At 40.5% G+C, this 25,218-nt stretch overlaps 1 protein-coding gene across 4 annotated transcripts in view; it reads right to left on the bottom strand.

Annotated features, from left to right (window-relative positions):
* Window positions 1-25,218, bottom strand: part of PPP3R1 (protein phosphatase 3 regulatory subunit B, alpha) — an 85,201-nt gene that overhangs the window by 33,928 nt on the left and 26,055 nt on the right. Inside the window, exons 2-4 of one of the 4 annotated variants that reach the window (XM_043511999.1) lie at window positions 4,708-4,732; window positions 4,248-4,289; window positions 2,368-2,407 (exon numbers count right to left, since the gene is read on the bottom strand). The exons of 1 other annotated variant lie outside the window; for it this stretch is intronic. In XM_043511999.1, the coding sequence (XP_043367934.1) occupies window positions 2,368-2,407; window positions 4,248-4,277 (70 nt within the window). In that variant the 5' untranslated portion in view covers window positions 4,278-4,289; window positions 4,708-4,732. Of the gene's footprint in view, window positions 1-2,367; window positions 2,408-4,141; window positions 4,165-4,247; window positions 4,290-4,707; window positions 4,733-25,218 lie in introns of those variants that run through there. 2 more of the 4 variants (XM_043512000.1, XM_038396223.2) reach the window with 2 other exon arrangements.

Here is a 25,218-nt window from a genome sequence, read left to right as displayed (position 1 = left end):
ACTTCATTTATGGAGAGAACCACTCTCCCTGAAGCTGAGGACTGGAGAATATCCAGCAACTTTTAAGTGTTCTCCTGAACAAACACCCTATACATTCAAGGCTGAAGCCATGCACCTTAGGTGGTCCTGACACCTTTTAAAATTCTCAGGTACAGGGGAGGAAGAAATCTGGCACCACAGTTTTCTGGTGATGAAGAGGAGGAAGGAAGCTGAGCCAATTGAATCTCCTGTGGTGCCTGTAGAGTTCCAACCAGTTCAGCAAGAGCAACCACCCCCGTCTGTGGCTGCAGTGTGGGAGGGTTCAGGAGGGGAAGCTATCAGCAGAATAACTGACTTCATTCTGGCCTGAGGAGAGAATCAGGACCTCGCCTATTGCACAACATCCTAGGGGTTCCAAGCTATCCCTGCTATGGGAGCAGTACTGATCTGAGTACTAATGGTGATCCCCACAAGGTCTTGATAACTTTCAAAATTGATAACGAGAAGGTGAGGGAGAGGAGGAAGACATCTCTGCGCCCAACCCTGAAGAACCTTCCAAGTAGTCCACAGGCAATGGAGGAGCCTCCCCCTGGAAGGGCCAGTAAGTATCCAGCCTCATCTTAAGTCCAAAACACAGGATGTATCAGTACCAACAAAGGTAAAGCAGTCAAGTACTTATGGGGCTTCATGTTCACATTTGGTACCAGAGCAGATGTTGGTACTGAAATCAAAGCCGGCATCAGTCCCACAAATGGAGCATGCACCAGAGTCATCACAGCACCAAAGATAGCACCTGCACTTACAAGCCCCTCAGTATAAAAAATGCATGAGATATCAACTCTGCACTCTGAACTAGAAAAGGCACAGAAGACAGTGCCAACAACAACAAGTCTGCAACCAATCCAGACAGTGCCAGATACACAGAAGAAACCACCACAACTGAACATTCCTGAACTAGTGCAGAGTCAGGAACAGACAGGGAAGCAAGTCCAATGCTGCCTGATATGCTACCTGCATGGGAACAGTTGGTGCCCACACCAATGTCGTTGGTGCCAAACTCAACAGAAGTCCCACAAGTGGTGCCAGAGTGAATGATACTGAGCCCACTTACTCTCACTTCACTCACTCAATGGCCCTATTCTAGCTCATGTATCAGATCAATCACAGTGCTGGTCTGCACTCACCTTAGAAGGAGAGAAGGAATCTCTCTTAGCTTTGGAATGGCCCCAGTCCATTGTAGGAGACCTTTTTCTAGAAGGACCAGAGGAAGGAGAACTGTCTCTTCCTCCTAGAAGAGGAACCCAAAACTAGCCAAACCACCACCTTTGCTGGCTCAAATGCCTTCTGGGGGGCCTGATGATCTATGGAGATCCCCAGTGCCAACAACAGACCTCATGGCCTGCTTCAGAAGATACTGCTTCAATTGCAAGTCTCTGGCCACCAAATTCTCTTCTTGAACAACATGCAGTTGAAGCACCTTTCTTTAATTTGCCCTTCCCAAAGGGACAACAGTGAGTGTGGGGATCACTACTCGGGATAATTACTCCACACGATGGTCAGTGTTTAAACACCGGTGGGGGCATCACACCAGGCAAATCCTAACTAACTAAATCTAAATCAACTGCAACTAACTCCTCTATGCAGGAAAAATAAATAAATATCACAGATGACGCTGTGAAACAAAACATTACATAAAAACTGCACTGAACTCCAACTCAAGCCATGGGCAATGAGAAGCAACTGATGGGGTTAGGCAGCACTGACCTTAAATAAGCATGGGTGTGGCTAAGAGGCCAGAGGCTCTGAGCACAGCCCCTATGGGTACTGCTAGGCTGGGGGACATACACCTGAGTGGAAGATGTGTACTACCACTTGAAGTATTTCTTGTAACATGTTAAAGATACTAACATATAGGCCTTTTTTTAAAGTTATTTTTCACTTAGTGCAAAATGTAATTGGAAAATAATTTCTCTATGCTTGGTTATCTTGACCAGCCAAATTATTATTATTTAGCATGTGTATTATGGTCACGATAGGCGTTCTATTACGATTGGCACTGTACAAGCACAGAGTACCCGCCTTGAATAGCTTACAACCTATTTTTAAGACAAAATATGAGCAAACAACAAAGAATCAGAAGAAAAGATTTTACCAAGCTTTCCACACAAGGGAAAAGTCAGTCAGTAAAGGTGGGTGAGGTAGTATCTTTTATTGCACCAAATTCTGTTGGTGAGAAAAGGAGCATAAAAGATATTACCTCACCCCCTTGTCTCTCTAATACCCTGGGACTGACACTACTATACTTCAATCAGACACACTCTCTCTCACACACACACACACACACCCTCCACCTGAAACAATATAACTTAAAAAAAACAATCGACTTACAGTGTGAGCACATTTCCAAAGGATAGCTTGCCTCATTTCCCTGAAATACAAAAAAGTTTTATTAGTGATAAAGTAAGCTTAGCAAAAGCTAATTTTAACAATGTTTAAGTTTAAATATGAAACCATAAACAGTATAGTGTGTTTTGTTGTTTTTTTTTTTAACTTACAGATTACTGTCAGTGTACTATTATATACATAGTTCTGCATTACCAACAAGTACAAAAGTTAAGTTTACCATGCAGCAGAGAAGAACTTCCAACAGTTAAGGATAGCAACATTATTTCCAGGAAAATATCAGCCATCAAGAAGAGGTTTGTAGCGACTAGTAACCCCAAACCTATATCCTAAACATTAAGTCACATTTTACACGCTACTTGTGCAAGTGCTTATGACAGGTTATATTAAAATACATTAAAATGATTCAAATTTCACACAATAGGTGCTTTATAATTTTATTTTAGATTCACAAAAAGAATACATGTCCTTATAACGTATTAACATGGAGAACCTTACATTGCTGAACAATGGGACAGTACCAGAACAGGCCCCACCCACATCTTCCACATACACACAAAAAATCCATTCATAGGAGAAATAAAGCACACAAATTGTTATTCTCTTCCCTAGAAGTTTTGAAATGTCTTAAAATACTGGTATTTAAACACATCAAAGTATTGCTACTTATGTAACACCAGAGTGAGAGACTGCAATACAAAACTAAGAATTTAAAAAAAATTAAAATCTGCTATAACAATCTTAGAAATGTTCAACTTAAAAATATTTACAAATTATGTAACTACTGTAACAAGAACACAAAAGATTACTAAATCAAAAGTTACTTTTTTTCAGTTTGTATACTTCATGCATTTGAGCACTCGTGTGCAGTGTTTTTCAGTAGTCAGTGAGCAGGAGAGAAACTGGATAACTGTAAAGAGCTTAAACAAACTAGGGAACAAAAAAACAAAACAAAACCCTATACAAAAACTTAAGGGATTGTAAAAAAATAATTTCAGGACAGCATTTTTAAAGAACTCTGTACCAGAAAATGGAATAAATGTAAAGTTAGTCTACTTAAAAAATTTAAGATGACAGTGCTTCTTTAATACCGTAGATTGGGAAGGGTCAACCAGTTCAGCACTCTGGCAGATTCATAGATACTAAGGTCAGAAGGGACCATTCTGATCATCTAGTCTGACCTCCTGCACAGCGCAGGCCACAGAATCTCACCCACCCACTCCTATGAAAAACCTCACCCAGAGAATAGCTACTTAAGATCACTCACAGGCTAAAAAAAATTGCTTCATGAAAAAGAAATCCTACAAGTGGCTTGGGAATGTGACTGCATGTCAATAATAGGAGGAAGGGGTAGATCAAAACATCTCACAAATACTAAGTTTCCTCCTTTAAGAGAAGTCCTTTTTGTAGTAATATATTTGCTATTTATCCCTACTCTGTCTTCTTAGAAAGTACTCTGTGCCCATCTAATTTTTATAGAACAGTTAAACATGTATCCTTCATTCTCTCCCTAAATGTCTATTTAGAGCTTATACTGTAAAGAACTGGAATAAAAATTTAAATAGGGATAGTAAGGTCCAGGAAAACAATTTAAGAAGTGTGACTCATACTCCAGGGAAGCTTCCATGAAGGCAAATTTTTCTCTATTAAGGACTAAAAAAGAAACATCAGAACTGCCTGTGCTACATGGGAGACCATTGATGGATCCACAATAAAACTTGGGAAAACAAGTGAAGAGCAAAATATAAGTAGTCAAAACCTAAAAGATGCAGAAGAGATCTTTGGGAATGTGGGGAAACAGAACCAAAGAAAATCTTGACACAGGCAGAAACAGGAACCAAAGGATCCGGATAGGCTACTCTTACAGGATGAAGCATGAAGTGGTAAGAAAACATCAGACTGGAAGGCTGCAAATTAAAGGAGAAAGTTGCATTAAAAAAAACAGTGGACTTTTAGGTACAATATACCCATGCATTAAAAGACTGATCTGAACCCATTATGGATTAGGACAAAACTCATTCCTGGTATCTACAACAGAAATCAGTCTGGCAACAGAAACATAAAACATTTCTGAGACATGAGAGAGAAATATTATAAAGAAACATAATGTGCTGAGATATTTACTCAATTTATTAATTCAAATATAATATAGATGGCATATTCTCATTGCAATGAAAAATATTTACTAATTATTTGCATGAAGGAGCATGGTAAACTTTGGAGGGACTGTAGAAAAAAAAAAAAAGACCTGAGCTTCAACTAAGCAAAGTTATGTTCTGTGAAACTGGTACTGCTATTGAGAAAAGAGAAAAAAAGAGTGCTTACCTATCCTGAACTGGAACTTCTGTATCTAGAAAGAAGACAACAGATATTGTAAATCACAATATAAAGTTTATATCTAATATTTGCTAATCATCATAAAATTTATGGTAGTTAAAAATTAATCACTTATCTGTTAGTGCTGTGTTGAGTGTTGATTCCCTGAGAGAATCCAAAAGTCTAGTGCATTCTTAAAAAGATCTTAAACCTTCATCTTGGTTTTCAGGAGTAAGTGCAAAAGCTATTCATACCATTCTTGCCAGTAAACCTGTAACTTGGACAAATACAAAGGTGTGGGGGGGGTGGGGGAGTGTTCCCAATCCAGAATACCTGATGCCTAAACAATGAAAATTAATTCTCTCCTCTTGGGAGCAGGCCTTCTTAGTCAATCTGATTTTAACTGTACAGCAAACTTAATTGCTTAATTCTTATTAGTAATCATTTAAAAATAAATTGTTGCTAATATCTGATGTGCAAATACAATTCAATTCATATATTCAAAAAATTTCCTGTGAAAAACAGGCATTTTTTGACCAGCTCTAGTAAAATGGTCTTTCTGCTACATTTGGAATTTGGTCAGTCTATTCCCTTATACCCTATTCTTCGGGGAGGGGGGAAGCCTTCAAACCAACTTGTGTGTAACAGATGCTGAGGTGCATACTTCTTCCTTCATGACTCGGGCGGGGGGGCGCGGTGGAAATTTCAGTCCATAAGATATGATTTCAGTGCTTATTAACCATGGATTATCTTACAAGAATCTAAATATTAAATCTGACTCATTATTAGGGCTTGAATAAGACAAACTTTTTAGCATTCTCTCTCCCAACCAAAAAAGAAGACAAATATAGCTGCTGGCTTTGATACTGAAATGCAAAAGGAAATGGTTTTAAAATATATTTTTATTAAGTGGCCTGCCAACAACATAAGAAGTTCTTTCTGTTTTGTCCATTAAACAACACAGCAATAATATGCAGAGATGTCGGTGAAATAAGACTCAGCATTGTGGAGTCACAGATAGTGCAAAGTGAATTATGAAGTTGATGCTTTTTAGTCCATGGATGGAGGGTATAAATTCACTCTCTCTCTCTCTCTCTCAATCCCTGCTGTGAGTGATTTCCAAGTGTGATGGTATTGGCACCAGGCAAGGCATCCTCACAGATGGAATGAGATACTATACTACAGAGCACCTTTGACAAGGGGAAAATTAGATTAATGTAGAGCTTTTTTCAAGTGGTGGTATATTTTCTTCTTGAGGGAACAGTTTCACTGGAACCTTGCTAATCTACACACTGCTATACGTTGTATAAAAAAAGTGCTCTCTCCATCTCAAAGAGTTAACGGCAGATGCTAGAGTAACATTTAATATTACTATGACTTCTATATTTATAAAATATACTGCACTACTAGAATATTCTGAACTATAAAATCTAAATAAAATGTGGTAAGCATTCTTTTCTTCATTTGCTAATTCACAGGTTTATAATTCTAATGGGCATCCATGTCCCTTGTGCAAATTTGCTAGGTCTACTTTTAGGGTCTGATATTTTTAACAGTCAAATCAGAAATTCATACTGTCAGTATTCTTAATAGTTAGCTTGTTATTGTTAGAAGTATAATTCTCTATATTTTAATACAATTTTGAATTATTCATGTTAAGACTACCAACAAATATTACACATTGTTATGTCGATACCTGGCCACTAGAAGTTAGACCACCAACTTATTTCACATCAGCAAATGAACAGCTGTTCCACTATTGTTCTGTAATCAAGCTAAGAGGAAAAGGCTTGAAATTCTTTGCCATTTTCTCAAGTCATCTAATACCCTAACATGTGGAGCTTCTTCTACATCATTTACCAGAGTTAGGTCCACTGCCATCAAAATTGGGTATTTGGAGGAGGCTGCTTAAAGTGGTGATCATTAAAAATGATGCAAGTAAAAAAGATCAGGTAGGTATTGAGCAAACTTCCTCTGACTGCTCTATTAATACACTTAATTTGTTTCATATACACTGCTATATAAATTGGGAGATCTTATCACAGTTAGAGTTTAATGTGCCACCAAGCACAAGGGACAACGCTTACAGTACAGTACAGCACAAGATTTTCCAGTTTATCAAAAATCTGAATATTTAGCTTAAAATGAGTCTCATCCATATTAGAACCATGTTTTGTGTAACTGGGTTCTAATATGCCAGCCTGACAACTGATACAGCTCAATATATCCACAGGGTGGCTCACTCCCACATCCCCAGGTGCAAATGTTTATCCTACTGCTTGAGTTCCAACAGGTGACAAATCATTGAACCATAAAATACAGCTTGAAACTGGTCACAGAAAAAAAAAAAAAAGACAGTCCAGTTTTATAAAAAAAATATAAAACCAATTCATATGTGGACAATTCACAGCTGTGAATATCATAAGTATGCTGTCTTGCTCATCAGGAACAAAGATGGGCGAGTACAAGCAGCACAAAAAGTGAAGTGAAGAGAAAGAATGAAGGAAATAGACAAACTGGTAGAATATGTTTTGATGAACCAATGCTTTGTAAGCCATGGCTAAAATAGTATTAAGAATCAATTAAAACATCACATGCTTTCTCTATTCTCTTTTCCCCTCTGCAGCTGGTCCTTCTCCCTATGGAAGACATTCAGTCATCCCACTTATTGTTCCTCTTGTGCACATTATCCACAAAAACGTATTTTATTTTTTCCCTTCCTCAGGTGGTTATTTGGAGCTAGCACCCAAGTTTCTCTTTTTGGAAATGATTTGGCATATGCTGCTCAAAGGCAGGTTAGTCATGGGTGACTTGTCGAAAAGACTTCACCCATACAGCAAGAGAGATAAGCAAGGAGAGTTTGCTACTTGTAAAAAAAAAAAAAAATCCGCAAAATTTTACAGCTGGCGGATACAATGGGAAAAATAAACTCCCAAGACAATAGGCAGTTATCTAGTCTCCTAACTAGGAAAGATTATCTCAAAATGTTGTGTATGACATAACTTTCAAGAGAACGTATGTTGTAAAAAATGTTCTAAGTATATTTTATTGCATCCTACTGTGCTGTACTGTGTGCACCATCAAGTTTCTATGTAACCTATTCAGAAGCTGAAATAAAACGTTAACGGACTGGTATTTTTCAACTAGTTTTCTCCTTTTACAAATGCTATCATGAAAGGTATTCTGACCCTAATGCCTTTTACAGCTGGCAACCCAGGATAAGCATCCTGGCAAGTTTTATGGCTGCCCCATCCCAAATTTCTCTGTCCCCAGAATGGTGTTAAGTATGAGAGATTATATGTACAACCTGGCACCCTACTAAATGCTTTGACAACTGTTCATGCCCTAAGACTGGTGGGCCAGAACAGTGACTACCAGTGGCAAGCAGGCTTTTAAGATTAGTTTGATGCATGAACTAAAGAGTAGAGGTCTGAGATTCAGTATGGGCCCTGCAACAGCTTAAAGACTGATCCAAAGCAAGATGAGTTTATCTTTACTTTACCAAGCAGCAAATGGTCTTGGGATTACTGGCTGCTTCAATACAGCAGTGTGGGCTACTACTTTTATATATTGTATTGAAGCTACTCAGATAAATGAAATATATTAATGTTTTATATATCAATGTTTGTACTTTTTTCATGTGTAGCATTTGGATGTTGTCACGTGGCTATATCAACATATACAATGTAATATATCCTACATATATCTCCACGCTTCCCAAAAGCAATGCTAGCAAGTGCATCAAATCAGTAAGGCAGGAAATCATTGTCACTGTTTGGGGATCAGGACTGGGGATCTTGTTTTACAATATTAGCAGGGTTGTAGTTCCAGGTGAATTTAATAAACAGGTCCACATGAAAGGTGTTTGACATCACCCATCACCATTGCCAGTATAACAATGGCAGTGACAAGTGTTTCATGGAGAGTGGAGGTTATCAGCCCAGTATCAACAGTGAGTTTTCCAGGCAAGTCCCCCTTAGTAGTCCTGCCAACAAACATGTAAAATCCAATGCAAAATACTTGTTTTCCCCTCCCCATTCTATTTCCTGAACTCCCTTCCCACAGCATCAAATTAAAGATTAAACACACTGTCATGGCCAAAGTCCTCTTTCTTCTCCTCTGATCTCATCTTCCATATGTTGTAGTTATCATAAAGCTTTCATCTATGAAGTGGACCAAAATGCCAGTCTGGTGCTGTGAAACTTTACTGCTTTTGTGAAAAAATGTACGTGATCCAAGCAGTTGCCAGGACTCTGGTTGTCTTGCACTTGACAATACCAGATTTTGACTGCCTCCTTTTTTCCTTGGCAATGGGGGATACTGATCCAGGTCACACTGACAGTTTCAGATTTTGATTTGTCAAGTCAAGATGCGCTTGGATATTCTTCGCTTGCTCATGATCTCTCCGTTTAAAATAAGTAGTCCAGTAATAATTAGCACAAGATTTCTACTCTCCAGCAAAACATGCACTGAAGTGGCATAATGAGGCTTGCTATGGTTAAGCAGGAAGTGGCAGACTGGTTTTAAAAGCCTAGACTAGGTTACTGCTGTGAAGACATTATTGCCCCATAAATGCCTGGTAAAACATTTATATTTGAGCCTTGATCACAAGCAAAGTCAAACACATGCATAGTTAGGAATCATGTGTTTACCATGGTGTGTGAATATGAAGAGTGGAGAGAACCATGTCACAACTTGAATAAAAATTTGGTAACTTTAAAACTTATTTATATCCAGACTGACCAGAAGTGAACTAGACACCAGTGAAAATCTGCAAAATTACAACAGCACCTACAAAAGCCAAACTGATTTACAGTACTCTGTGTGTATTTAAAAAAGGGAAGAAGGAGGATCCTGGGAACTACAGGCCGGTCAGCCTCACCTCAGTCCCTGGAAAAATCATGGAGCAGGTCCTCAAAGAATCAATCCTGAAGCACTTAGAGGAGAGGAAAGTGATCAGGAACAGTCAGCATGGATTCACCAAGGGAAGGTCATGCCTGACTAATCTAATCGCCTTTTATGATGAGATTACTGGTTCTGTGGATGAAGGGAAAGCAGTGGATGTATTGTTTCTTGACTTTAGCAAAGCTTTTGACACGGTCTCCCACAGCATTCTTGTCAGCAAGTTAAGGAAGTATGGGCTGGATGAATGCACTATAAGGTGGGTAGAAAGCTGGCTAGATTGTCGGGTTCAACGGGTAGTGATCAATGGCTCCATGTCTAGTTGGCAGCCGGTGTCAAGTGGAGTGCCCCAGGGGTCGGTCCTGGGGCCCGTTTTGTTCAATATCTTCATAAATGATCTGGAGGATGGTGTGGATTGCACTCTCAGCAAATTTGCGGATGATACTAAACTGGGAGGAGTGGTAGATACGCTGGAGGGGAGGGATAGGATACAGAAGGACCTAGACAAATTGGAGGATTGGGCCAAAAGAAATCTAATGAGGTTCAATAAGGATAAGTGCAGGGTCCTGCACTTAGGATGGAAGAATCCAATGCACCGCTACAGACTAGGGACCGAATGGCTCGGCAGCAGTTCTGCGGAAAAGGACCTAGGGGTGACAGTGGACGAGAAGCTGGATATGAGTCAGCAGTGTGCCCTTGTTGCCAAGAAGGCCAATGGCATTTTGGGATGTATAAGTAGGGGCATAGCGAGCAGATCGAGGGACGTGATCGTTCCCCTCTATTCGACACTGGTGAGGCCTCATCTGGAGTACTGTGTCCAGTTTTGGGCCCCACACTACAGGAAGGATGTGGATAAATTGGAAAGAGTACAACGAAGGGCAACGAAAATGATTAGGGGTCTAGAGCACATGACTTATGAGGAGAGGCTGAGGGAGCTGGGATTGTTTAGTCTGCAGAAGAGAAGAATGAGAGGGGATTTGATAGCTGCTTTCAACTACCTGAAAGGGGGTTTCAAAGAGGATGGCTCTAGACTGTTCTCAATGGTAGCAGATGACAGAACGAGGAGTAATGGTCTCAAGTTGCAATGGGGGAGGTTTAGATTGGATATTAGGAAAAACTTTTTCACTAAGAGGGTGGTGAAACACTGGAATGCGTTACCTAGGGAGGTGGTAGAATCTCCTTCCTTAGAGGTTTTTAAGGTCAGGCTTGACAAAGCCCTGGCTGGGATGATTTAACTGGGACTTGGTCCTGCTTTGAGCAGGGGGTTGGACTAGATGACCTTCTGGGGTCCCTTCCAACCCTGATATTCTATGATTCTATGATTCTATGATTCTATCCTAAATACCCAGTAGTAATTAGTACCCAGTAGTTAAAGAACATCAATATCCTGAAGTCCCAGCCACAGTAATTTGCCCACACACTCGTGGGTTAATCGAACAATTAAAATCAGGAAATTATGATTCACACAAAAGTGAAAAGAAAAGGGAATAAGTATGCCTGGACATGTAAAGTCATTCTAGAACAGTGGTGGGCAAACTACGACCTGCAGGCCACATCCAGCCCACAGGACCGTCCTGCCCAGCCCCTGAGCTCCCGGCTGGGAAGGCTAGCCACTCGCCCCTCCCCTGCTGTCCCCCCTCCCCCGCAGCCTCACCTCGCCACCAGTGCTCTGGCCCACCACTCCTGCTGGGCAGCGTGGCGGCGAGCTCCTGCTGCTCTGAGCAGCATGGTAAGGGGGTGGGAAGCAGGGAGGTTGGATATGGGGCAGGGGGTCCCTGGGAGCAGTCAGGAGGCAAGGAACTGTTGGATAGGGCGGAAGTTTGGGAGGGGGGCGGTCAGGGGACAGAGAACGGGAAGGGTTGGATATGCGTGGGAGTCCCGGGGCGGCCTGACGGGGGCGAGGGGTGTGGATGGGGGGGCAGTCAGGGGATAGGGAGGTTGGATAGGGGTGGGATGTCCTGGGAGGGGGCGATCAGGGGACAAGGAGCAGGGGGGTTAGATGGGTCAGGGGTTCTGAGGGGGGCAGTCAGGGGGCAGGAAGTGGGAAGCGTGGATAGGGGCAGGAGGCCAGGCTCTTTGGGGAGGCACAGCCTTTCCTACCTGGCCCTCCACACAATTTTGCAACCCTGATGTGGCCCTCAGGCCAAAAAGTTTGCCCACCCCTGTTCTAGAAGGTACACAGTGAATCTGGCTTATCAGGTGTAAAGATATCTGCACTTAAGAGGTTGCAGGAAGAAAGAAATGAAAATCTTTAGGCAACATTTCTGATCACCCAACCCAGAAATACTACAGGTAAATCTGATCATATGGTTTCCAACATCTACAAACTGTTCAGTACAGAGAAGCCACAGTCTGACCTGAGGAAAGTTGGAGACATGATATCAATATAAACATTAATAACCCATAAGAATACAATTCCTAGAAATAGCCATGCTTCCACTGATCTGAGATCTGTTATTCCTAATAAAAACCATGCAAGAGACATATTGGATACCAATATGGATGTATAATTTTTACCATGATACACCAGACTCGTATTGGAGATGGAGCGACTAGGAATGCTAATGCATTTGTATAGGGAAAGTCCCAATGCAACATTTTTGGTATTGCCAACCCCAAGCATCCAAAAATCTTGAGACTTTTCAAAAATAATAAATGGTTTCATTTTTTGTGTTCTCTAGCTTCTATGCCTTCAGGGTTACATTTCAAGTTTTCCACTGCAACCGTAAGGGCTAGAAACTTCACTTCTTGAACAGAAAAAAAAAAAAAGTTGTATATTCAGTCAATTTTATTTGGTGATGAGTTTTAGCAGAGTATCTATGCTTTCCAAGAAAAAGGGCTATAAATACTTCTTGCACATAAAGAGTGTTCCAAACATGGGGAAAAATGAAGCTGCCCCAAATGCTATCTCCTTCTGCATTTTCTCTCAGTACAATTAAGGGAAGGCTGACAAATCCATTTGATTTATGCAGAGACATTCCCTATTTCTTATCACTTATTATAAAAGCTTTATTCTAGAGCTTTCTGTTGGCGATTCAGCAGAAGTGTAGTTTCTATAATTTGGGGAGAAAGGCAGCGTACAGGACATTTTCCTCCCTCCTCATCCACTCCCTGGTTTGTCTGTCATCTCAGTTTTTGTGTTGAATATTACTAACTAGTCAGCATGGCCTATTTTGGGTTTTTTCATATCTCTATATATCAGAGTCAAGGCTTTCTGTTCCAGCTTGATAACTGTACTCTGTAGTTGATAAAGAGTTATGCTCTCAACATATATTAGGTAATATTGCCCTACACCTAGTTACATTTATATCTATTTTATTTGTATCACAAATGTATTCAACAAAATCTGCTCAAAATTAGTTTAGGTTTGTCCTCAATTTCTGCTGTTACAACTGGTATACTGACATTACCATGGCTGTCATAAGGTACATAGTAGACATCAGATCCACAAGACAGTTTTACACAAATGCTTAGACAACGCTGTATATATCTGAAAATATTCATTCCTTATGTTTATATTTATGTCTATGTAAAGATCATCTATGCTTAATCTGCTGTTTGCAATATCCAGATCAGAAGGTTGATGAAGGTTTTTCTATATTCTGGACACAGATGTGGGCAGAGCCAGTTTGAGAGACATTCCATAGCACAGGTTTTAAAGAAATCAATTTTAATTGTAAATTAATGTTAGTGTAACAACCATTTGCACTTGACACTTTTCAACCATACCAGTGTTAATGAATTTAAACACACAACATTCATATGATGTAACTGAGACATGGAGAGATTAAATATAATTAGCCAATGACATCAGGAGTTGTGTAACAGAGGAGAAAGCAGCATCTCCTAGCCCAATGCATTTACACAGCCATCCTTCCTACCACACATTTTGTGTTGTGTTGCCTTGCAATGTTCATTTAACTTTTGCATATTATTTATTATCCTGTAGACACTATTGAGGAAATTATGTTCCTGATTCTGGTGAAATATGTACCAAATCATTTCATGGTTTTGACTATTTTACACTGAGTCCAATATATTATGAACCTCAATCATATCTGGATCTCTAAAAAAGTCTCCCCAGGAGTGAAGTCAAACAAAGCTAATCAAGCTTGTCCATCCCAGTCCTTCTGAAATCACGTGGGAATTTAAAATGGAAACAGCTATTAATTTCCGGTTATTACACAAAAGGAGAAATGAGAGTTTATCTTCAGAGCACGCATTACATATCCAGAGTTAGAATACTGAATAGGACATGGATCAAAAAGGTTGGACACCTATTAGTCAGAGATAAAATATGAAATCTTTTGGGTGGGAGGGTTTACACAGGAAGACCCCTTCATTAATGAGACCCAGAAGCTAAACCTTTGTAAGAAGCCCAGTCACCTTGCCACTCCCAGCCACAGGGATTTCCAGTAGAGCGCTACCTTGATTCTACCTGAGGACTCCATCTTTTGTATCAACTTCTGGCCAGCAGATTGAGAAGCCTCATACACTCTAGCTACTGGAATAGAGAAAAACTTTGCCTGCTCTCTTACTATTAAAAGCCTTCCATTTGCTATGAAGGGTGGATCTTCATAATTCCACCTCTCCTGCAGACCGTCCAGGCTCCTCCTCCCCCACAATAACTAGTACGTGCTTCTGCTGTTTTCATGTCTTTCCAAAGCAGCTGCAGAAGCATCAGACTGACATTGACAGTTTTCCTACTTGACCATAAGGTTCTGAATAGTAATAGTATTCTTAATTTTGATTTGTTGCTGCTTTGCGAAGTTTAAGCAGCACTGGGGCTGTCCGGAGATTCTGGAAGAGAACACTGCATCAATTTAATTTCAGTTCACATTGGAAGATTACCTTTGCAACCATAAAGGCTACAGACTTCACTTTTTAAAAACAGAAGGTTAAATTCTGCAGAAATTCTGAGAAATTGATGTCTCAGATTCTCCAGGCTCTCTCAGAAAAAATTACCCACACACCAGACTGGAAAGTGAATTTTTCTAGCCCTAAATATTGACATCAATGAAGTGAGAACTTTGGTCTGCATAGTCAATATAGGTCTATGAAACACAGACTGTTCCAGCAGCTTATTTTCTCTGCTATCCTGCCAATTTGTAGAAGCAGAGGGAAGGCTCCAAGCCTCCTAGTCCTGAATCTTGCTTCTAAAATTACATACTGTGGGGGAGAATTAAGGGGAATTGCTAACAAACTGCTTGACAAGGTACATCTTAGACTTGTAAGCAATGAATAAACCTATCTCTAATATCTCCCTGATATCTACCATCCCCTCAAATTCAATACACTCATTGATTTAGACACTATCTCAAACTACTACTCTACCGGTGTACCTACCCCAGCCTTCCTTTTACCCAGCCTCACAATTTTGGTGTCTTTTCATATTTCTTATTTATATACGTGCCCTCAGCAAATCCTGATCCCTGTCTTGTAAAGTACATTTCCAAAAACGTTTCCCTTCCTCTCTATCCCCAAAACCAAGATGTTAGCACAAGGGTGTCAAATATATGACCTATTATCTGGATCCAGCTTACATGATGGATATTTATGTGGTTCTCATGACTTTCATATTTTCCCAAATCTTAGCTTTGATTTTGTTCAAGTGTTTAGCTTCCATGGACGTGAAGAAAGTCTTCCAAACGTGAAAATTAGCGTAAACTGGATACGGTTTAGCATACGGATGTTTGCCCGAGTCTGCAGACAGCCCAAAATAATACGAATGAGAGTGGAGAACTACCTGAAGTGCCAGCTCAGAAGCCCAATGATAATGTCAACATTAACAATTTAATCATTTTAGCAGCTGAAATGATGGAAGAGATGTGAAGCCCTCAGGGGGTGAGAATTGCTGCAGTGAAGGAAATGACAAGGAGAGAACAAAGACAACTCAGGCTGTGTCTACACTACCACTTTCAGTGCAAAAACTTTCATCGTTTTATCGCTCCCAGCAATAAAACTACAACCCCTCATTCGGGGTGGTTATTTTTTGATCGCCAGGAGAGCTCCCCTGGACAATAAAGCATGACTACACTGCCCATGTCACAGCGCTACCACAGCTGTGCTGTAACATGGGCAGTGTAGACATATCCTTAATAACAATCAGGGAAGAAGGAGATAATGAAAAGACAGTGGGGAAAAAACAGAGGACAGAAGTAGTTAGCAGTGGCCCAAGGAGAGAAGTAAAAATGCCAAACGTGACTCAAATAACAAGCCTTTAGTTACTACCTAAAGCCTGTATTTTCCTCTTGCTCTTTGTGCTCTCCCATTAACATCTGTAGCAGAAAATGCTGTAGACTGAAAGGAATACACAGTCTTGAGTTTATATCCAAGACCATGGATCATAATAAAACATGAAACTTGGCCCTCTCAAAGTAAGTTTGACAGCCCTGTGTTAGGAAGTGGTCAGACCGCAGCACTTTTTAAACTACAGAGGTTTCTCCCTCATCTGTTTCATTAGTCCACCCAAGAAATGTGGGCAGATGCCACAGTGATGGATGTAGCATAACACCTAGACAGATAATAAATGTACTCCTATACTCAGATGAAATTACACCATATATTAAGCATTGTAGTAATGTTATCTATGGTCCACAGTTCTAAGGCAGTATCAAAAACCAAATTTCTAGTGTACCCAGAGATAAGGAGAGGATTTAAGAGGCAAATTTGTTTTGAACTCCTTCAATCTACACCTTTAAAATTAGTCTCAAGTTTTTCACCCATGATTGTTAGGATGCATTAACCAACAGATTAACCAATTAACTATTCCTACTGTTTGGAGAAATTGATCTTCAAACTCAATTTGATGGGACTAGGAGGAGAAGCAGTTCTTGGGTTTAAAAGTTATAAAAGGAATGAAAGGGGGCTGTTTATTCTACTGAGAGGAGATCTGAACTTAGGGTCAAATTTTTGAAATAGCTTCATTAAAGGGCTTCCCTTACGGTTCAACATCATCAAAAGATTACTGAAGAACTTTACATGACAGGGCCTAGGGAAGAGATGTTAAACCAGAAGTGTCATATGACTAATACATAGGAAAGGAATGTTTGAATTATTATATGTGGCATCTTAGAGTAATGTATGTACATTTATGATCTTTGGATCTGGATTTGCCATTGGAAGCTAAATCATTAATCCATGAATTAATCCTGCTACCACAGAAATGACATTGAAAGTAATAGATTATGCTTCTTTTAAGAGCACTGATATAACTTTAGTAAATTGAAATACTGATGCTTATTGAATCTTAAAAAAACCTGCAATATGACTCATTTACAGGTTCACAGAGTGAACCTACTAATATTCAACGGTATTCTAGGCAGTTATTCCCCCTTAAGATTTTTTCATTAAAAAAAACAAACAAACAAAAAAAAGAGAGATCCCTATTGGAGTCTCCAGTTTGGAATTAAATGTTCTTAATTCTAAATGCTGTACTTCTTGAAAACAGGCAGTCTCGAGTCAGTTTAATGAGGAAGAAAATTCCTGCTGCGACTTAAAGGCCCCCTTCTACAGTTTGAATATTTAGACTTATCATTTGGAGAGGGTAAAAATTGAGAGAATGAAGAAAAGGACTGGTTCCAGCATGCTTACCATCTGTTAGGGTTCTATGGTTAAGCACACTTGTTTTCATCAGGCTACTAGTTTTGCAAACTCACCATGGGGAATTGAAGGCCAAGTTGTGTTCTTTCCTTTTTCCATAAAAATATTCAAAGGCCAAATTATGCCCTTAGTAACATCTGTACAGCCCAGCTGAACTGCCTTCAAATTAAATCAGTAGTACAGTGTACAGCTGCACTGAAGAGTAATGATGTGACATTGTAAACAAAAGCATAATTTGGCCTGCACAATTTGTATTGTGTGTGAGAACTAACAAAAACATCTTGACTTTCAGATCCTTTGTTAAGTTTACAGTGTTCTTTGAAAAAATATTTGTATTTTTAAATTGGAACTGAAAATCACTGAAACATGACACCCATGGTGATGCCATTTTTAGTCACTTTTCAGGTTAGAAAGGCAAGTGAAAGATAGATTACCAAACAGAACACAAGAAAACTGCCTGAGAGAAATATCACCTAAAGAAGGTATGTTTTGCAAAAGCTAGATTTTACAAAATCTGCATGTGAGGCCAAAATTAGTTGACAGTCTCCCTAAAAATAAGGCAGAATTCACTAGTCACCCAGAAAGATGGGTAGTTTTTGTAAACAGACCCCACTATAGTGCCTAGGAGAAGCCCTGCACTAAAAAAATATTGTTTTACATATTAATAAAAAATATTGTTTTACATAAGTATTTGTGCCTCGTAGTTTCCTCAGACATCCCAACTTCTGAAAGTCAGGCTCTTTGTAGGAAGTCAGGTCAGTTTTATAAACCCATTAAAAAAAACCAACCTTTCACAGTTTTTTTGACTGACGTCTCTTGACAGGCAAGACCAACCACATCAAACAAAACTGAAAACCTCCCTGAAGCCTCTGGGTTGCAGGCCTCAGAAAACGCAAAATTAACCTGTCTTAATGCCACTCTCTCTTCTGGTGGTCTGGCAGACTGCTGAGGCAAGAAGAAAAACAGCAACCTATGGCCAGTACAGTGTCCCAGTAGCTTGCTAAAATAAAGAAATTTATTGTATTTATATAGTTTGTGTCAAAATCCAAAAGGAGCAATGAGCAGAAAGTCAGCTGCGCAGCTGAGTGAGGCATTTAACTTGAACAGCAATTACTTGTGACATACTATTTATAGCCATAGAGGCACCAAAATTCATGGCAGATCTAACAGAGTACCTATAACTTTGGAATAGCACATTCTTTGTGGTAAGTGTGGCCCAAGTATCTCTAAAAGGAGTAAATATAAATGTCTAAGAAATAGATCTCAGTTGCTAGAAGCTGAGGAATGATCCCCACATCAGAGTTCAATCATGTTTTCATGCCTTTCTATTAGGAATTTAGGGATATAGCTGGACCTTCATCTTAAAACCCCCACTATTCTAGACATCTTAGCAGTATATTTTATATTCAATAGTGCAAAAATCTTAGATTATTAAATGAATAAACTACTTGCATGTTCCCTAAAGAAACATTTCACTTAGTGCTGCTTACCATTACAAATACAGTGCATGTTGGGACATCCAGACCGTCAGCACAAAATGTCCAGTCTCATGACAGAGTGAGAAAGCATAGGGGAGTAGATCCTCAGTTGGTGTAAGTTGCTAATTGATTTCAATGGACCTAGACAATTTACACATTGGCTGAGGATCTGCCCCATGGTGAGTAAGCACCATTTCAGAATGAAGCAGCCACATGTGAAGTCACCCTGGCTGAGTGCCAATAAAAAATTCCTGCCACACTATCTTGTATGTACCACATATTTTACAAAAGGATTTTACAAAAGTTTGAAGGTTTTTTTTAAAATTGATATTATTTTTAATATCCTATCACCAAAAGGCAGAATAACTTGTTACCACAATTCCAATTTTCTATCAAAAACCTTGAAAAAAAATGTTTGTACACTTCTCTGACAAAGTCTTATAACTTTATGGTTTTGAAGGACTTTAATAAGACATTGCTTCTTCCTTTTCTGTCGGTCGTGAAGAATGATTGCGAGATCATCCTTGGAGTAAGACTGTATCCCATTTCCTGTCCAGTATTATGTAACAAACTTAGTGAGTTTACTCTATAATGTAATACTATATTTTTTCCTCTATATGCAGTGCATGGGAAGCTGGGGTATAAATCTAGAGCACTCCAGCATGACACACATTAAGTGTCCATGTGGACCCTGCTGCTGTTCACTAAAAGAAAACACTGTGCACATTACTATAACAGAATGTCAGTGACCCATTTTTAGTGCATAGCAGCAGGATTCACGTGGACAGAGTGCAAAGCACAAAGAGTGTTCTAGGTTTACTCCCTAGCTTGCTGTGCAGCAAGTGCTCATGCAGCCATAACTTCAGTGGTAGACTCTAGAAGTGAGTGAACAAGTTGATACCATGAGTGCATAAAATGTAAGTCTGGGGCTGAAATCAGGCAATCATCCATCTATAATGCTGACAATCTCGACAGAAATGATGAGGATGCCATTTTATAGAGCATGTATTTCTGTATGTGGAGGGTGCCATGCAACATCTGGATCATGACATTGAAAAGGTTTGACCACAAATTAATCCAAGCCACACTATCTTCTGTTCACACTAGAGTCTATTCTTCAGACTCATGGCTTCAGAATGACACCTGAAAGGTCTTCACACTGAGGCTGAAGGTAGGGCAAACTGGCTACCGGCAGTGTAGCAGATTTGCTCTAAGAGCAGATGAAGCACAACTGGCATCAGAAGACCCGAGCTTTATTCCCAGCTTTGCAACTCATTTCCTGTGTGATACAGGAAAGTCATTATTACATACTTTAATTTTCTCATCAATAAAAGACAACTATATTTCCCTAATTCATAGAGAAACTGGGAAATACACAGGTTTTGTAAATAGCTCGAGATAGCGTAGATTTGCCTTCCATCCACTATCTTGAAGCAGGGACAGCAAGACATTCCAAAGCCCGAGACTCTTCTGGAGAATAGTAGCCCCCTCTCTATCATCTCAAGCAGGATCTAGCTTCAGTGCCCCCTCTGACTGAAAATATGGTGGTATAATCACAGGAAAAAAGCAGTTTCAGATAATCCAGACAATTTAGTGCTTTATATTTACATAAAGCAACTTAAAATCTAGTCAGAAGCTCCCAGGTAACCAATACAGATATCAGAAAATAGGTGTCATTTACTCTATACATGATTCCTCTGCTTACCAAGCACCTTCTGGACTAGTTCTACCTTCTAAACATACATGATGTAGCTCTAAGTAGAGGATGTCACAATAGTCCAATCTTAAAGTCCCAAAGGCACACATTATAGCAGCAAGACCTGCATTCAAAAGATAAGGCTGTATCCTTCTGGACAGGCACAGATGGTAAAATACCTTCTCTACCACGGCCGCTACCTGATCTCCTAAAGGCAGCAGTTTGTCTAGCCAGACCCCCTAAAGTATAAATTTGGATTATCAATAGCAGCTGAATGCCATCAATCTTAGGAGCAGATATAACTTCTGCCAAATTTTCTGGTTGTTTTCTCCAGTTTACCAAAATCACCTGTCTTGTATGGATTAAGCTTCAGCCAGCACCCAATCTCCATCAGACACTGGGTGAAACTTTCAGCTGCTCCTGCTGGGCAGCCAAGATGGTGACAAAGCTGAGCTTTTACCATCCTCAGAGTACCCTAAGTTTGTTTGTTATACTCTCTATAAATGAAACCCCCAACAGTGACCTTCAGTACTGAAGTATTCAACTAAAGATTAATATCTCTTGAACAGAGCATTTAACTGCAGACATCAGAGATAATGAACCAAGGCAAAGGAGATTGCAGGATTTAGGATTATAGTCAGGATCAAGTCAGGTTAAAGCTGTTACAGCACTCTGGTATTGTTGCTCTTTGCAAGTGCACTAAAAAATGCTACAGCTGTTTTAGCACATTTCATAGAACAAGACTATCTATTTGCTTCTTCCACTAGACTATTAGTTTTAATTTATCTATTAAGAGTGATTGGCATGTGCCAAAATAGTTAGCGGTTCTGATAGGTATTCAAAAGGCTAGATTCCTATTAAACTCTAGGGTTTCCTCACTCCTAGTGGCACTTCTACAGGGATGGTTCCTCCTCTAACATTTCTCCAAAAATAAAGGCTCCAGTTCTCTCCCTGGTCATTATCCATAGTTCAGTCATAGCTGTGCTTAGGCTTTAGCAGCCAACATAAGGGAGAAGCTGCATGTCCGGCTGGCTGGCAGCTGGCCAGTAGCCTCTGCCGCGCTCTATTTACATCCTACATTGCTCAGGGGTCTCTTCCACCACCAAACTACTTGTACTCAAAAGTGAAATGTGAATGGCTTTCGGCCATTTGAGTCAAGTAGCTATTCTAAGAAGCCATAAGGAAGCCCCAAAGCAGCCCAAGCTGACCTGAGCTCAACTTAGAGGTAATCATTTCTGCTGGACCCTCAACCTTCAGAATTGGGGCTTGTCTTCACTACCGGGGAGATAGATGCTGCTGCAATTGATGCAGCTGCAATCGATGCAGCAGGTGTGGATTTAGCAGATCTAGTGAAGACCCACTAAATCAACAGCAGAGTGCTCTCTGGTCAACTCTGGTACACCAGCTCCCCGAGAAATGTAAGGTAAGTCGATCAGAGTGTCTCCAATAGGCACCAACTTCCCCTCTGCCCCGTGGATGCTCGACCCCCAAGTCCTCACCCCTGACCCACCTCTTTACTGCTTCCCCCTCGAGCACACCGCATCCTCACTCCTCCCCCTCACTCCCAGAAAGTCCTAAGCACCACCAAACAGCTGTTAGGCGGCAGGCAGGAAGTGCTGGGATGGGGAGGAGTGGGAACACAGTGAGCTCGGGGGAGGAAGAGGTGGTGGTGGGGTGGGGGGAGTATGGCTGCTGGTGGGTGTGGATCACCTGATAAATTTTTCCGTGGGTGCTCCAGCCCGCAACAACCATGGAGTCGGCACCTATGGCATCTTCCATCGACGAAGCAAAGTGAAGACACTGCGGTAAGCTGACCTAAGCTATGTCAACTCCAGTTATGTTATTCACATAGCTGGAGTAGCATAGCTTAGGTCGACTTACCCTGTAGTGTAGACAAGGCCTTAGAGAGAGAAGGGATAAAGGAGTAAGAGGAGAGTTACTGGAGTGCCGAGAATTAGTGTTGGTAGAAATCTAGGAAATCCTCAGATGAAAAATGGTATAAAAATGCTGATTAATTATCTGAACAGATCTTAACAACAGTTTTGGTTTTGAATGACTGGAGACAGTTTGGGTAGCTTTTTGAAATCTTGCCTAAACTAGTTCATTTATCTTTAGTCTACATACAGTACCCAATTCTTTGCAGTACACAAAAATCGCAGAATAATTATTTGCTACATTTCTTTATCCCAATCCAAAAAACAGTGCTAAACAGTAAGTGGAAGGAGAAAAAAAAAATTAGTGCTTTAGCATAGGTTAAGTGCAAGCAACTGCTGCCTTCTCAAAAAACTTCAAGATTTCTACTGAACTCAATAAGATGACTCAAAGTTTGAGCAGGGATCTGACAAGTTTCTCTATTAATTTCAATGGATTACCTGAATACTGTTTATTGAGGCAAGTGTACTAGTATTCAGACTAGCACTTCACTTGAGTTTATAACAAATAGTTGTATCTGACAGCATAACAGCACACTCTGGGCCATGACAGTTTGCAAATTATATGAATCACTCCAATTAGCGTAACCATGATATTCTAAAATCTTTGCGCCAGATTTTCAAAAGTGCTCAGCACCAAGTAGCTCAATGAGGGCTACCAGGGGATGAGAACTTTCGAAAAATCTGGCCCCTTCACTTAGTGCATAAATGGGATCTTAGGTCTCCTAATAACTTGACCCCAATTAGGGGTGCTGAGCACCTATGAAAATATAGACCTCAGAACAAATGGAAATCTATGGTTGTTGGGTAGGAACCCACTCAAGGAACTTGCTTGCAGGCTTTGTTGAATTATGCAATTTCACGGAGAGCAGTTTGGCAGTGCTGAAGACTAACGTAGGGCCGATGATGATGAAGCAGAGAGAAGTCTGTGTTAAGTGTCTTGCTATACCCCTTGGAGTGACAATCTTTTGGCTGTATGAACACGAAACAGGACATTGAATAATGACGGTGGCAGATAAAACCTCTGGTGGCAAAAGTCTGCTCAAATACTGCACTTTATTTCAAATACAGAGCTCCTGAGAGGGGAGGGAACTGTTTCACAGGGAAAACAAACCTCTTGAAAAAGGCTCTAAGACAGCAAGAGAGAAAACATATGCTATCCTCTGTGAACACAGACACAGTGGGAGGATGTGGTAGATTCTGCAAACATAACAACAGGAAGAACTTTCAATTTCAAAAAGGAAAAAAACCTCCTCTCCACTCCTCTAGATGAGACAGAAATTCTGATTAATTATGATTTTTGTTCAGAGTAGTGGATCCAATGTAAGAGAAATTGTACAAGAAAGAAAAGCACTTTCATTATATAAACATGTTGATCCTTTTTTCCCCACCCCCGTATAATAATCTGGAATTTTTCCAAGAGATGGTTAGAAGTTACCTTGCGCAGTAATGATGGTTCTTCGAGTTGTGTCCCCCTATGGATACTCCACTATAAGCATGCTTGCATCTCTGCGCGGCTGATCAGAGAACTTTGGCAGCAGTATCCATTAGGCCTGCACATGTGCTGTCTCTCCCCATTCTCCACCATGAGGCTAACCAGCATGGGAGGGCAAAGCCCCCTCAGTTCCTTCTCTACTGCAGAGTCCCTGAGAAGAACTCCCAAGTAGAGGGGAAAAGGGTGAGCTGTGGAGCACCCATAGGGGGACACATCTCGAAGAACCATCATTACTGCACAAGGTAACGTCTTCTTCTTCAAGTTGTGTCGCTATGGATACTCCACTGTAGGTGACTCAAGCAGTATCCCCTCTGGAGGGCTAGGGCTTTGGAGTCGAGTCAGTTATAGATGACCATACTGTGGAGCCAAAGATAGCATTGGAAGCGAAATCTCCGATAATTGCATAATGCTCTGCCAAAGTATGTGCAGATGCCCAGGTTGCTGTTTTACAGGTTTCTGAGATAGGGACATTCTTGAGGACAGCAACAAAGAAGGAAACCGACCTTGTAGCGTGAATGTGAATACCAGATGGAGGTGTTGCTGCAAGCCTGATAGCGTTATTTAATGCAGTTCGAGACCCATCTGGAGTCTCTGGGCTAATATAGCTGAGCCTTTGGATCTCTCTGCAAAAGAAAGGAACACCCCAGGAGGCTTGCTGAAAACCTTCATCCTATCCAGATAAAAGGCCAGAGCTCTCCTAACATCTAATGTGTGTAGTATAGCCTCTCTGTTGTCACAGTGAGGATAAAAAGTCAGGTAGTGAATCAGTTGGTTTATGAGAAAGAGGGAAGTCACCATGGAGAAGAGCTTCGGGTGTGGTCTGAGGGTGACCTTGTCCTGAAAGAGTATTGTATGGGTGTGTGTGCCGTCAATGCTGCTATTTCCCCTCTTCTCCTTGCTGAAATGATAGATTTCCTGGTGGCTATCTTCATTGACAGTTGTGTGAGCAAACTAGTGGCCGTGGGTTCAAAGGGAGGTCTAGTCAGACTCTTTAGCACAAGGATTACGTCCCATAATAGGGTGGAGTGTCTGGGTTGGGAAAAAAGGTTTAATATACCTCTGAGGAATTGTTTTGTGGTTGGGCATGAAAGCACTGAGTATGCCTCTACTTGTCAATGGAATGCCGCAATAGCTGCTAGGTGAACACAGTGAATTGATTTTTTTGAGAGACAGAGTATGTAATCTAGGACCATTCAGAGAGTAGCGGACATTGCCAAAATTTGTAGGAAATCACACCAAATCTGAAACCTAGACCTTTTTTGTAGGTAAGTACAAAATATAGTGGATTTTCTACTGTGCAGTAACACTTCCTGTACCTCCTGAGCACAGGATCCTTCTATGTGGTGGAACCATGAAGGAGTCAGGTCTTGAGGTAAAATATCCACAAGTTGGGATGGAGAGTGTCCCCTTTGTTCT

Source organism: Dermochelys coriacea, chromosome 3, assembly GCF_009764565.3.
Source record: "Dermochelys coriacea isolate rDerCor1 chromosome 3, rDerCor1.pri.v4, whole genome shotgun sequence".
Lineage (NCBI taxonomy): Eukaryota > Metazoa > Chordata > Testudines > Dermochelyidae > Dermochelys > Dermochelys coriacea.
Note: the sequence above shows the minus strand (reverse complement) of the source record. Positions and strands in the feature narration are given on the sequence as shown.